The sequence below is a fragment of the Artibeus jamaicensis genome, unplaced genomic scaffold (genome assembly GCF_021234435.1).
Source record: "Artibeus jamaicensis isolate MK-2021 breed Jamaican fruit bat unplaced genomic scaffold, CSHL_Jam_final contig_700, whole genome shotgun sequence".
NCBI classification, from domain to species: Eukaryota; Metazoa; Chordata; class Mammalia; order Chiroptera; family Phyllostomidae; genus Artibeus; species Artibeus jamaicensis.
The window spans coordinates 7675940-7690287 of NW_026521930.1; the positions used below are offsets into that span (position 1 = coordinate 7675940).

At 45.7% G+C, this 14348-nt stretch overlaps 1 protein-coding gene and 1 pseudogene across 4 annotated transcripts in view; both read right to left on the minus strand.

Moving 5' to 3' along the window:
* Positions 1-14348, minus strand: part of KATNIP (katanin interacting protein) — a 194420-nt gene that overhangs the window by 98135 nt on the left and 81937 nt on the right. For all 4 annotated transcript variants that reach the window (XM_053671630.1, XM_053671629.1, XM_037140018.2 and 1 more), the window contains 2 exons: positions 14164-14295; positions 10611-10739 (listed from right to left, as the gene is read on the minus strand). In XM_053671630.1, coding sequence (XP_053527605.1) covers positions 10611-10739; positions 14164-14295 — 261 coding nt within the window. The remainder of the gene's footprint in view (positions 1-10610; positions 10740-14163; positions 14296-14348) is intronic.
* LOC119045367 (phospholipid hydroperoxide glutathione peroxidase-like) lies at positions 748-2897 on the minus strand (annotated as a pseudogene).

Here is a 14348-nt window from a genome sequence, read left to right on the forward strand (position 1 = left end):
TATTAAAAAAAAAAAGAACACAGTAAAAAAAGACAAAAAGAAAGTTTCAAAGAAAAACTAAGAGACTTGAAAAATCAGATCTGGGCCAACACTTGTTCAACAGATGCTCTAGAGGACAGAACAGACACCATGGAAGATGATAATAATAATAAATTGTCCAGTGCCAAAGACAGAGACACACCTCAGATTGAAAAGGCCCAGCTACTGCTCTAAATGGGATAAAGAATGACACATATTCAGATGGAAAAAAGGTACTGTCTGTTAGAAAACGTCTTGACTCTATACACACCCAATGACAGATATTTGAAATACGTAAAGCAAAATCCGAGAAAGATACAGGAAAATTGACAAGTTCACAGAAGCGAGCTGGGTTAACTCACAGAAATTAAGCAGGTTCTATCACAGGGGTTTGCCTGAGAGTGTGAGAACTTCCTGGAAGTCCTATTAGAAATGCAGACTCTGCGCCCCTCCCCTCCAGACCAGCACTGCGTCTTCGTCTTTGAGAGAGCTGCGAGAATTCACGTGTTTTTCTCCCAGTCCGTACGTTTTATTCCCACTGGACAGCCAGGGGGTGGGGACGGCCAGCTACGAGCCAGGCAAGGCGATGGGCCTTCCTCCGGCGGGGTGCACACCAGGTTCTCAGGCCTGCCCCCCAGCAGGCTGGCTTTAGACAGACCCCCCTGGGTGCTGGGTGGATGGCACTGAGGGGCACGGTGACCGCTCAGACGGAGGTACACACTTATGGAGCTACAGGCAGCTGGGCGGGCCCTTCTCTATGATCAGGGGCTCTTCCACGGAACCACACCATCTCACCACGCAACTGTTCTTATCAATGAGGAACTCGGTGAAGTTCCAATTGACCGCATTTCCCTGGATGCCCCTTCCCTTGGGCTGGACTTTCATCCACTTCCATGGCGAGTGGGCATCCTCTCCATCCACACAGATCTTGCTGCACATATCAAATGTGACATTATAGCTGGCAGCAAGCTCTTTGGTCTCTGCATTCGTCCCTGGCTCCTGCCTCCCGAGCTGGCTGCGAGGGAAAGCCAGGATCCACACACCGCGCTCAGCACATCGGGCGTGCGGGCTGATGGGCTGAGGGCAGTTTGTATCTGTTCTGCGTCATTGCAAGGCCATGTTGGTGACAATGCACACGAAGCTCTGGTCCTTGTCCAGGTTAACCATGTGCCTACTGATGTCCTGGGCTGAGAACTCGTGCATGGACAGAGCACAGCGCCAGCCGTCACGGGACACTCACACGCGCTGCTGGCCAGACCTGGCACTGCCACAGCCTAGCACAGAAAGGCCGGCTTCAGCAGGTGGCACAGGTGGCTTAAGTGTATCAAAGCGACCCAGAATTTACCTTTTTAATAAGCAGACCAAGTGATTCTGATATAGGTAGTCTGGGACCTTACTTTAGGGCTCACCAGGACCCTGGCCGGTACAGCTCAGCTGGTTGGAGCATTGTCCTACTACTGAAGGTTTCGGGTCGGATTCCCTGTCAGCACACATAACTAGGTTGTGGATTCAAGCCCTGGTTCAGGTGGGACAATTCCCTGTCTGGGCACCTCCACGAGAAAACCAATCAGTGCTTCTCTCTCACATCAATGTTTCTCTCTCTCCCTTCCTCTCTCTAAAATCAATGAAAAAAAATGTGCTGGGGTGGAGATTTAAAAAAGAAAGGCATGGCTGTGTTGCTCACCACGTTGAGCGCCGGCCTGCAGACTGAAAGTCTGCCGGTTGGATTCCCAGTCAGGGTTCACGCTGCAGCTGCGGGCCAGGCCCCAGTAGGGGGCGTGAGGGAGGCAACAGATGGATGCCAGTGTTTCCCTCCCCCCTCCCTCCCTGCCCTTCCTCTCTAAAAAATAAATAAAATCTTTTAAAAAAAGACTCACCTGGTCAAATAATTCAATGAATAGCTTGATTTAACAAATTGAGAACTCTGTACCAAAAAGGAAATTACTATTCTTTTGAAATAACATGGAGCATTCATAAAAACAATCTGATAGACTACAAACAAAGCCTCAGGAATGTCAAAAAACAGAAACTGAACAAGCTATTCCTCGTCACAATGCAGTAAAATTAGACATTAACACAAGAGGACAGCAAAACAAACAGACAGAAAACCATTTACTTAGAACATTTCTAAAATACTCTTCTAAATAGAGGAGGAAAAAACCCTAAAATCACAAACCAATTAGAAATAAATGACAATGAACACTACATATGTAACAAAATTTGTGGGATAAGAACAAAGCAGTGAAAAATTTATAGCCTTTACATTGATATATAAGAAAACAGGACCGAATATAAGTGAATTAAACATTTAACTTAAGAAGCCAGAATGTGTCGTGGGGGTGGGGTAGAACTGAAGCAACAAAATAAACCAAAAAGTTTACAGAAGGAATCAAGATAAAAGTGGAAATGAACTAAAATAGAAAATAATGAATGAATAAATGACAAAGTAAATAAAGTACACATGCTCAATAAAACCAAAAGCGGGCGCAGTGTGGCCGGGCGGTTAGAGAGAGCTCTTCCCACCCCACACAGCTCACTTCTGAAATGTCTGAATCTTTTCTCATGGGAAAGCATTCATGTATTAGGTGTCATGTAAAATGATGAAAAATAATGTAAAATACCTAAGAAATTTTATATAGGCTATACATGCAAGAAATAAGAGATATTATTTACTCCAGTACTCATTCAGAGGTCACTTTATTTTTTAGTAGGATTGAAAAAGATGCTATAATGAGCCAGATGCCACCCAATGACTTCACTTACAGAAATGCTCTGCTGGGTGAAAGGACCACTACATCTCTCCCTCCTGGACCAGCCTTTCACGGGCATCTAGGTGCATGCTCAGCACCATCCCATTCACCTGAACCGTTCTTGCACATCACGGGGCTATTCCTGCTCAGCTGGCCTTGAGCTGTCTGACTCGCCTGCCCAGAGCCCTCCGGATGCCGGCCACCAGCCTGCCCTTCAGTCTACACTGTCCAACCGATGCATTCAGGACACCAAGCCCCTGACGGCTCTGGGTACAGAGGGCTACTTAAAGTGCCACTGGGAAGGAGAAAGACTTCTTCCTCCTCACTTGTCAGGAACCAACAAAGCTTTCACTGTCCGAACCAGAAGTTCCAATCTGATGGTCTGAAAGCCAAATCTAGCTACTTACTGTCTTTGGTCCATAGACAATTGTGAATTACCATTTTAAGAAAAGGGAGAGATCAAGCACAAAGAAACAAAGATACCTGGCTTCTCTTAAAACTAGAAGCCTTGTGCCTTTGTGCCCTTTCCCCATGATGACAGTCAGCCGAGCCAGGTGGAGACCCCTGCCTGCACCCCCCCAACTCTCTGCCAAAAGCCGTGCTTGGTATCCCACCTGCCTTGCTCGTGGTGCTGAAAACACCCCTTTAATGGGCCCTGTGCCAGTAATCACAATATTTCAGGATCCAAACTCCATCTCTCAAACGGATTCTGCTACCCCAAGCAGCAAAAAAATTCTTTGTCAAATTATGTTTCCTGATTCACAGTTTGGAAAATACTGTCACTGTAATTATAACTTAGTGATGTGATGACTGAACCCAGCTTGTGTGGGCTGCCCAGGGTGCCGAATCAACATCCACATCACACACTCACTCATTGATTCACTCAGTTATTCAATTGGCTTGCTTAACAAAGATTTAGTTGCGAACTAACTCTATGCCGGCACTTTTCTAAGGACCAGACAGACACACAGGAGGCAAAGAGCACATATCTCGGACAACAGGAAGCTCAGGTCTAGGGTGGAGAAAGGGCACATCAAGCCTTAAATATGTAACTTGCAAATGACCTACAAAAGGAGCTCCTGGATGAGGAGGCGGCCCAATAAACTATTATGTGTCTTCCACTCTTACGAGTTTTGTAATCAGAAATAGGGTTTTTCTGTAAACTCAACCTAGGATGTACAATTTCCGAGCTGACAAAGGAAACAGGAAAGACCTAATCTACCGCTTTGTGTCAAAGGGGAGGTAACAGGGGCTCCGGGAGTGTGACGTGGCCGAGGCCCCCCAGAGTTTATGGAACAGTGCGCACTACTTGCTCCAGGCTTGCTCAGTCTCCGTCACTTGTTCCTTTAACTCCTTAGGACAGGAGTCACAGGCTCCAACATCTTCAGAAGGCGTAACACAGCATAAAATGGCAAAGCGAGTCTCCGAGTTGCCAGTACAGAGCAGTGGGGACCAGGGCAAATGGGAGGGAGCATGCTCAGGATGAAGTTTTGACTCCAAATGGAACAGCAACAGTCATGACCACAGTACAACTCTGGGCCAGCCAGTGGCACGTGTGGTGCTGCGAGCAGTCGCGGGTCCAGGCCCCACTTCCACCACAGCCTCTTCCATCCATCACTGTGTTTCTAGCCTTACCTTCAAGTTGAGCATAATTTTTTTAAGTCATAACTAATAACCCTCTCCCCCATGTCCCCATTTTCTCAGGATTGTTTTTTTCCCTAGTTGAAATATATATTTTTGTGACCAAAATGTGAAAAAAAAGACACTTTTTTTTTTCACTTTTGTGACCAAAGTGAAAAAAAAGACAAATGTGAAAGGTTCATATTCATTTCTTTGATTTAATAGTCTTAATATAACAACACAAAATTAATTTCCTATTTATCTAAAATTCACATCTTTAAATAGTCAAAAACTTGGTCAATAATTTTCTATGAAATATTTCCAAAATATATTGACTGCCTTGTCTTCTTAAAAGACTACCTTGAATATAATTTAGCCTTTCCTTGACATTAATAGTCAGTATCTGGATAGAAATTGATCTGTAATATAGCTATTAAGAGATGCTGTCTACAGCTATTAAACATTCACATCTTTCCTTTACTATTTTTTAAGTGATATCTCCCACCCAAATTTCCACAAGCACAGAATATGATTTTAAAGACAGGGCAAACCTCTTCCCATCCTTTCTGGCTTTTGTGAATTTCTGTTGAATATTTACATTTTATTTATTTATTTGTTTGTTTGTTTATTTATTTATTTATTTATAGTTGCCTTGGTTTATATGGTTAGATAAGATTTTAGCTTTGACTTTTTAAATCTCTTTCTTTTATAGTCCCCAAATCCAAGGTAGAAAGTCCAAATTATCTCTAATGCTTTCCTTCCACTTGAAGTGGACCCTACTCTTCGGGCCCTTCTGGTTCAGAATCGCCGGAAGTTCTTTTGTGAAAACCTATGCTACCTCCTGCCCTGGCTGGTGTGGCTTAGTTGGCTGGAGCATCATCCTCTACACCAGAAGGTCATGGGTTTGATTCCCAGTCAGGGCACACAGCCAGGTTACAGGTTCAATCCCCAGTTGGCACACCTACAAGAGGGTGCTCTCCCTCTCTCTCTTTATCCCTTCCTCTCTCTCTAATAAAAACAATGAAAAAAGTCATGAGGTGAGAATAAAAATAAAAAAGTATGCTACCTCCTATGTACAAAAACTGGTAGCTTAAAAATTAGACCTAAAATATGCATTTGAAATAAATACCCTTAGTGATTCTTGTGCATATCAAATTTTGAGATCCGCAGCCCTGTCTGCTCCTTGTCACTGTGGTTCTCAAATCCAGCTGCAGGTCATTGTTACGTCCGGTGCTCGAAACATAATGTTATCCGATGCCTGAGCCCAAAGCCAGGATGAGAGTCAGAACCTCTGGGTGGTTAAACCTGGGCATCTGTGCTTATTTTATTTTTAAACAGATTTTTAAAATTTATTTTATTTTCTTTAACTTTTATTTATTTATTTTTAGAGGGGGGAAGGGAGGGAGAGAAACATCAGTGTGTGGTTGCCTCTCATGTGGCCCCCACTGGGGCCCTGGCCTGCAACCCAAGCATCTGCCCTGAGGGGGAATCCAACTGTGACCCTTTGGTTCCCAGGCCGGCACTCAGTTCACTGAGCCACACCAGCCAGAGCCTCTGCTTATTTTATTTATTTTTTACATTTTACTTTCAGCGAATTGTAGATTTTATGTGCCACTGTAAGGAACAGCCCACAAGGACCCCATGCCCCTGCACCTGCTGCCCCCACTGCGACACCTGCGCAGCTGCTGCCCAACAGCACTATCAGGAAGCCCAGGTGGACTGGTCCCACTCAGCTGTTCTAAGCCGAGGATCCTTTCTTACCTTTCTCTATTTCTGCCTTTGCTGATGCTTAGCTCTAACAAAGCTTTTTAAAAAGTTTTTTATTTTGAAAAATTTTGAAGCCATTGAAAATTTATAAGAACATATAATATCCACCCTGGCTGGTGTAGCTCAGTGGATTGAGCATGGGTCTGTGAAGCAAAGAGTTACCAGTTCGATTCCCAGTCAGGGTACATGCCTGGGTTGCAGGCCAGGTCCCCAGTAGGGGACACATGAGAGGCAACCACACATTGATGTTTCTCTCTCAGTCTTTCTCCTTCCCTTCCCCTCTCTGTAAAAATGAATAAGGGACTTCCGCCAAGATGGAGGCACAGGTGGAAACACTTCGCTTCCTCGCACAACCAAATCTAAAAACAACAAAGTTTTAACAACAAAAATGCAACCAAACCACAGAAAATCGAACAATACGGAGTCTGAAAACAACGAACCACTCAGCTAAACCAGTGAGAGGGGTGAAGCCAGAAGTGGAGCGGGTCCGGCAAAAAAGATCCCCCAACCTGGGCAGCGCACAGGCAGCCAAGGGCGTGGATCCCAGGTGCAGGGTAGCTACAGGCCAACCCAGGGAAGGCGCAGCACGGCTGGCTGTCTGCGGTCACGCATTTGCACGCAGATAAACCAGTGAAGAGAGGAGCATTGAGACAGACCGCGCAGGCCCCAGTCATAGGGCGGCGGGCTCGCACATTTGTGCGAGGGCCAGGCGGGGGCCAGCGGTGAAGCAGAGAGAGCGAGCAGAGAGGACCGCCATTGCTCTCTCTCTCTGACCCCGCCCCCACATACAGCATCACAAACCAGCAATCTGGGTGGCCGTGCCCTGGTGAACACCTAAGGCTCCGCTCCTCATATGTAACAGGCACAAACAGATCAAAACATGGCTCAAGAACAACTCAGAGCCCCAGAGCCGATAAATCTAAGTGATGAAGAAATAGCCAAACTTTCAGATGCACAGTTCAAAACACTGGTGATCAGGATGCTCACGGAACTGGTTGATTTTGGTCACAAATTAGAGGAACATATGAAGGCGAAACTAATTGAAATGAATGGAAATGCACAGGAAACCAATAGTAATGGAAAGAAAACTGGGACTCAAATCAAGGGAGCAGACCAGAAGGAAGGAAAAATTGACCAAACAGAAAAGAATGAAGAAACAATAATTCAAAAAAATGAGGAGAGGCTTAGGAACCTCCAGGACATCTTTAAAAACTCCAACATCCGAATTATAGGGGTACCAGAAGGGGAAGAGGAACAGTCACGCACAAGTGGAAACCTTATGTGAACAAATAATAAAAGAGAACTTCCCCATTCTGGCAAAGGAAATAAACTTCCAGGAAATCCAAGAAGCTCAGAGAGTCCCAAAGAAATTGGACCCAAGAAAGAACACACCAAGGCACATCATAATTACATTAGCCAAGATTAAAATGAAGGAGAGAATCCTAGAAGCAGCAAGAGATAAGGGAACAGTCACCTACAAAAGAGTTCCCATCAGACTGTCAGCAGATTTCTCAAAAGACACCTTACAGGCAAGAAGGGGCTGGAAAGAAGTATTCCAACTCATGAAAACCAAAGACCTACAACCAAGATTGCTCTATCCAGCAAAACTTTCATTTAGAATGGAAGGACAGATAGAGTGCTTCTCAGATAAGATCAAATTCAAGAAGTTCATTATCACCAAGCCCTTATTATATGAAATGTTAAAGGGACTTACCTAAGAAAAAGAAGATAAAAAAGATGAACAGTGAAAGGACAACAAACTCACAGTTATTAACAACCACACCTAAAACAAAAGCAAACTAAGAGGACAACTAGATCAGGAGTGAACCATAGAAATGAAGATCATATGGAGGGTTAGCAACAGGGGAGTGGGAGAAGGAGAAGGGGGGAGAAGGTACAGAAAATAAGTAGCATAGATGGTAGGTAGGAAATAGACAGGGGGGAGGGCAAGAATAGTGTGGGAAATATAGAATCTAAAGAACTTGAGATACATGGTCATAAACTAAAGGGGGGAATGGTGGGGGAGGGGGTGTGCAGGGTGGAGGGGAATGAAGGGGGGAAATAGAACAACTGTAATCAATAAAATAAAAAAATATTTAAAAAAATAAATAAATAAGTAAAATATTTTTTTAAAAAGAACATATAATATCCAAAACCCCTTCCTCTACATTTGCCAACTGTTAGCACGGTGCCCCGTTCCCCTCTCCTCCTTTTCTCCTCCTCAGTATGTGCGATGCACGTTCTTCACTGTGGCCCACGGATGCGCGGGTGCGGACATCGTGACCCCTCGTGCCTGCCTGCACACTTCAGCATGTGTCCCCTGAGAACGAGCATTGTCTCTTGTATAATCACAATATAATTGCCAAATTTGGGAAATTTGACATCACTACTATATTATCATCTAACATAAATAGTTCATTTTTAATTTTGCTGAATTTCCCAAAACTATCCTCAAATTTATAGCACTTCTCCTCCCCAGGATCTCACATGGCATAATCATGATCTCTTCATGAGTATGGGTTCATATTCATTTCCCTGCTTTCATCTGGAATAGCTTTGTCTCTCATTCCACTGGCTTTTTGAAGACTCCTGGACAGTTATCTTGTAGACTGTCCCTCAATTTGGGTTTGTCTGGTTGTTTCCTCATTGAATTTCATTTTTGAAAAACATTTTCCATCAATATTCCCAGCAATGAGGTCACAGAGGAAAGACCTGACAGAGGACAGGTCGCCCCGATCATCATTTAAAACAGTTAAGCATGACCGACGAAGGGCACCTCAGAAGAGCTTCCTCCCAGGCAGAATATCAGTACTGTGTACCACAGACCGTGCCCCTGTGGCAAGCCGGGCACTTGCAGAAGCACAAACATGTCTGTGCTGGCTTGCTGATCCCAGGGAACAGGAGTCACGGGGCCTGGGTTTCCAGTCTGGGCCCCTCTGAGGCCTGAGTGAGCAGCACCATTTCTGTGCCCTTCAGTTTCCTCAAACCACGAAACGGAATCAAAATGCCCAGCACTTAACAGACAGGGTAACACAGCAATGGAGGTTACACACTCAATACGGTGGGCTCAGCACTTAGTAAGTGCTCACTTAACGTGGGCCTTTACTATTGCTTTTTAAAAATAATGTTGGAATTTCTCTCAGCAATATTTTTTTTCTGATATATCTCCTCAAGCAAGGGAAACAAAAGAAAAAAATTAAAAAATGGGACTACATCAAACTAAAAAGTTTTGCATAGCAAAGAAAAAACCATCAACAAACAAAAACACAACCTACTAAATGGAAGAAGAGATTCACCAACTATGTATCTGATAGGTAGTTAATATCCAAAATATATAAGGAACGCATATAACTCTCAACACCAAAAAATACTCAATTTTAGAAATGTGCAGAGCACCTGAATAGAAATATAAAAAAGATGCTCAACATCACTGGTCATTAGAGAAATGCAAATTAAAACCACAATATGACATCACCTCGCACCTCTCGAATGGCTATGAAATCAACAAACAAGTGTTGGCGAGGATGTGGAGAAAAGGGAAGCCTAGTGCACTGCTGGTGGGAGTGCAGACTGGAGCAGCCACTGTGAAAAACAGTATGGAATTTCCTCAAAAAACTAAAAATGGAACTGCCTCATAATCCAGCAGTTCCACTTCTGAGAATACATCCAAAGAAACCCCAAACACCAATTTGAAAGAATACACACACACCCTTGTTCACTGCAGCGTTACTTCCAATAGTGAAGCTATGGAAGCAGCCCAAGTGCCCGCCAATAGACAAGCGGATGAGAAAGCTGTGGTACGTACATGCTAAGTGAAATAAGTCAGAGAAAGGCAGATACCATGTGATTTCACCTTATGGGGAATCTAAAGAGCAAAATAAATGACCAAAGAAAATTGAAACAGACTCATAGACACCATGAACATTTTGATGGTTATGAGAGGGGAGGGGATGATGAGGGATGGGTGGAAAAGGTGAAGGGAATAAGAAGTACAAATTGGCAGTTACAAAACCGTCGTGGGGATGTAAAATGAAGCACAGGGAACACAGTCAATAGTATTGTAACAAATATATGTGGTGCCAGGGGGGTACTGGAAATATCGGGGGAACACTTTATAAATTTATGATTGTCTAACCACTATGATATACATCTAAAACTAATAGAAAATAATATTTAATGTGAATTGTTATTGAAAAACAATTTTTAATCTATATTTTATATCAAAAGGAAAATAAATAAATAAAAACAATGTAATTAAGCTACAGCTCTCCTGTGTTGTTTTAAATCTTCTAATGGATTAGCCAGAGGTTTTTTGTTAAAGTCAAATCCTGTTATCTGTAGTTTTGCAAAGTATAAACAAAAAAATCTCTCGTGGGGTCCACCCTGTGACCCAGCTGCTCGGCTGTGGAGGAAGCCCTGGCCCTTCCTGGTCATGATGCAGAACAGCACTCTTACCATCACATCCTGAATAGTTAAGAGGATCCTTGCTTTGTCCATGCTGCTGGGCGGGGCGGGGTGTCCACATGCCTTCTGAAGGGAGAAGTGGAAATCACAGGGTGTGCTGCTGCGGGGAGCTCTGGAATCCTAGGGATGAGCAAAGAGAGCTGGACGTAGTAAGAGCACTTCTGTCCCTACAGACACACAGGGCCTCTGTGCCTCCCATCTCCCTCCTCAGTCAGTGGTCCTCTGGGCCCACTCCCACAGCTGAGCAGGTCGAACTCATCCTTGCCGAACCAGCGCCACTGCAGAACACAGCCAGCAAGTAGACCAGGACTCAAACTTGGGCCACCAACTCCCCAAACAGGGCCCTCAGCTGAGTGAGGACAGTGAGGAAAGATGGCCACACATGCTGAGTAAAAAATGTGGTATTACCAAACAGTATGAACAATGTAATCCCATGTCTGTGCAAAGAGCAATGAAAAGTAAAGAAACAAAGGCCCTCGCTCAAAGGGTATTTATGACGATCTGAAACACGGCAGCCCAAGCAATGGGACTGCCCTAAAAATGACCCCTCATTTGTTCAGGCCTCACCCTCGAAATTAATGACCACTGCAGGGCCTCTCGGAGGAGCTCTGGGGGCAAGAGGTGGGGGAGCTGCCCCATGGGGGTGCTCGGCCGGTGATGGCACCACTGCCTAAACCCACTGAGTGCCAACAGGGGGGTAAGCCATCACGGGCCACGGCAGTCCACATGTAGACCCGCTGGTGACACACAGGTTGTGACAGATCTTTAGTTGTTGATATGCACCAGCTAACAATGACTTCAAAACACCGTGGAGGCCCTGGCTGGCGTAGCTCAGTGGATTGAGCAAGGGGCTGCGAACCAGAGTATTGCGGTTCAATTCCCAGTCAGGGCACATTCCTGGGTTGCAGGCCAGTTCCCGGCAGGGGACGCATGAGAGGCAACCACACGTTGATGTTTCTCTCCCACTCTTTCTCCTTCCCTTCCCCTCTCTCGAAAAATAAATAAAGAAAATATTTAAAAAAAAAAAAAAAAACACACCGTGGAGGAGGGAAAAACTCAGAAGAGACATATTCCAGAAGCTGTCAGGCGGTCCAGTCTTCCTATCACCTGTCACCCTCTCAGGGGCCGATGAGATAAACAACCTTGGCAAATACCACTCACCCATCAGGAAGGGGCCGGGACCAGGACACTGCAGGTAAGAATCTCCTCTTGGATAGAACAGCATGTACATTTTTAGTCTGGATGGGTGCCTACCTACCTATTCACAGTAATGATCTCTGGGGCAGTGAGGTTATGAAAGGACTTTTATTTTCTTTGTATCATTTGAATTTTTTATATTGATCATGAATTATCAGGGGAAAAGACATGTCAATAATATTAGAACAAAAATGTACGTTTTGTTTACTCCTGATACTTCAGTGGCACCCATGTCACGTAAACGGAGCCTTCTCACCCACTGCAACCCCCGGCTCGAGGAAAGCCGGCATGACAAAGACCTGGTGCCGGGGCGACACTCTCTGGAAGAGGTGCCCTCCTTTCCCTGGAGTTGCTAACCCGAAAAACCAACCAACCAACCTACCACACCTTTCCCTCCGACTCAAAGTAGAATCCCTCAGCCTCACCATAGCTCTCACAGCCCTGTGTGGTCTGAGCCCGGGCTACCCGTCCAGCCTCACCTCCTCTTCCTCGCCCCCTGGACCACTCAACTCCAGCCACACTGGCCTCCACGCCTGCTCCTGCAGCACGCCTCTCCCTGCGGCTCACCCCTTGGCTGCCTCAAGGCCTTCCCACATCAACTGGCGGGCCCTGCCCAGCTTCCTCCAGCCCCTTCCTCCTCTTTGTTTCTCTGACACGCCCACCGCCTCCTGGTGTGGTATGGACTTGTTCACTGTCTGCTTCACCATCAGGGTGAAGACTGGTGCCCGGACCTGCGGTGAGGGCTGCAGACACAGGAACACACGCTGTCTAACAGGGAGGCTGCTCCTCAACTCGGTCATTAGTGTCTGCAAGAACGTGGTTCTAAAATCTTGTGATTTCCACCCTGGCTGGTGTAGCTCAGTGGATTGAGCGTGGGCCTGTGAACCAAAGTATCTAGGTTCGATTCCCAGTCGGGGCACACACCTGGGTTGCAGGCCAGTTCCCAGCAGGGGATGCACGAGAGGCAACCATATATTGATATTTCTCTCCCTCTCTCCTCCCCTTCCCCTCTAAAGATAAATAAATAAAAATCTTTTAAAAAATCTTCCAATTTCCCAAGAGAAGCCCTGACTTCAGACTTTCACATAATATTTCCTGATTCTTAAATGTCAGCTAGTAATTTACATCTTTTTTTTTCTTAGATTTTATTTATTTATCTTTAGAGGGGAAGGGAAAGACACAAGAGAAATAATGTATGGTTGCTGCTTATGCGTCCCCTGCTGGGAACTGGCCTGCAACCCAGGCATGTGCCCTGACTGGGAATTGAACCATGACTGTCTGGTTCGCAGGCCCGCGCTCAATCCACTGAGCTACACCAGCCAGGTAATTCACATCTTTTGAAAGTACAATGCAAGTCAACAGGGTGCGGCCAACAGAATGCGTCGGCAGCAACCCAGTCTGTGACCTCAGAGCCACAGAGAAACTGAAGTTCACTGAGGATTTGGTTGCAGGTGAAGGGCTGGTGTAGTTCAACAGTGAGGGTCAGATGAAAAGTACACACACACACATGCCTCTCCTTCCGCTCCATTTCAGGTAGCATTTGCAAACACCGTGAGGTGGCTGAGTATATTTAACCACACACTTCTTTTCCTCTGCCTGTTTAGATTGCATCTCTTATGGCTTCTGCCTCTGCTGAGAACCGGCACTGCCATTTTACTCTCACTTCACAGGAAAATAACTCCATGGGGAAACTGACTATGAAGGCTATGGAGTGCCGCCTCAAGAAGAGGAGAAAAAGCAAGAAATACAATCGAGCACGCACAGCGGAGAAAATTCAGTGCTGGCGGAGCAGGGCACTGGCGATTCCAAGCACGCACACACAGGAATGCTAATGGGCTTAATAGCTTGTGAGGGACAGCCTGCCTGCCGAGTTTCAGGAAGCTTGGGAGCCTGCACAGGAAGGAATGCATGCTCATGTCACCGGGGATGCCAAACGGTCAAAGGAGAAGGAGAAACTACCATGCCTCCTGCTTCAAGGGCACGTAGGCATTCTGTGCATGGGCTCTGGCAGGGACGGTAACAGACTGAAAGTGGCCATAAGCCAGCCTCCCAGGCAAGGAGGAACTGATGGCCATTTGCACCGACTGATCCTGAGCACGGGATTGTTTGAATTATTCAGAGACAAGTGGGTGCATGCTGGTGCTGTGTTGTATGTGTTGTGCAGGAGGTAGATGTTAAAGGCAACGAAGTCCACAACTTTGCTCACTGCAAAATCCCGTGTCTGCGGATGGGGAAGGAAACCGGGTCATTGAGTCCCATGGGAAAGGACCCTCCTTCCCCAGGAAAGGAATAAATAACAGAAGGTGCCCCGACAGCGGCTGTAGCACTGAACGGAAGCCACTCCTACCTGCGGATGACCCCCAGAAGCATCCTTTGCGTTCACAGTCACGCTCTCCCACGGCTCAAAGTCTTCAGAGTAGTCCAGAGGAGGTTTGATGTGGAGCCGTGAGCCAGCTTCTGTTCTGATCTGCACAGATTTCTGTACACAGAAATTCAGACTGTTTCAGGCATGGTGGAACAAATATCTTGATC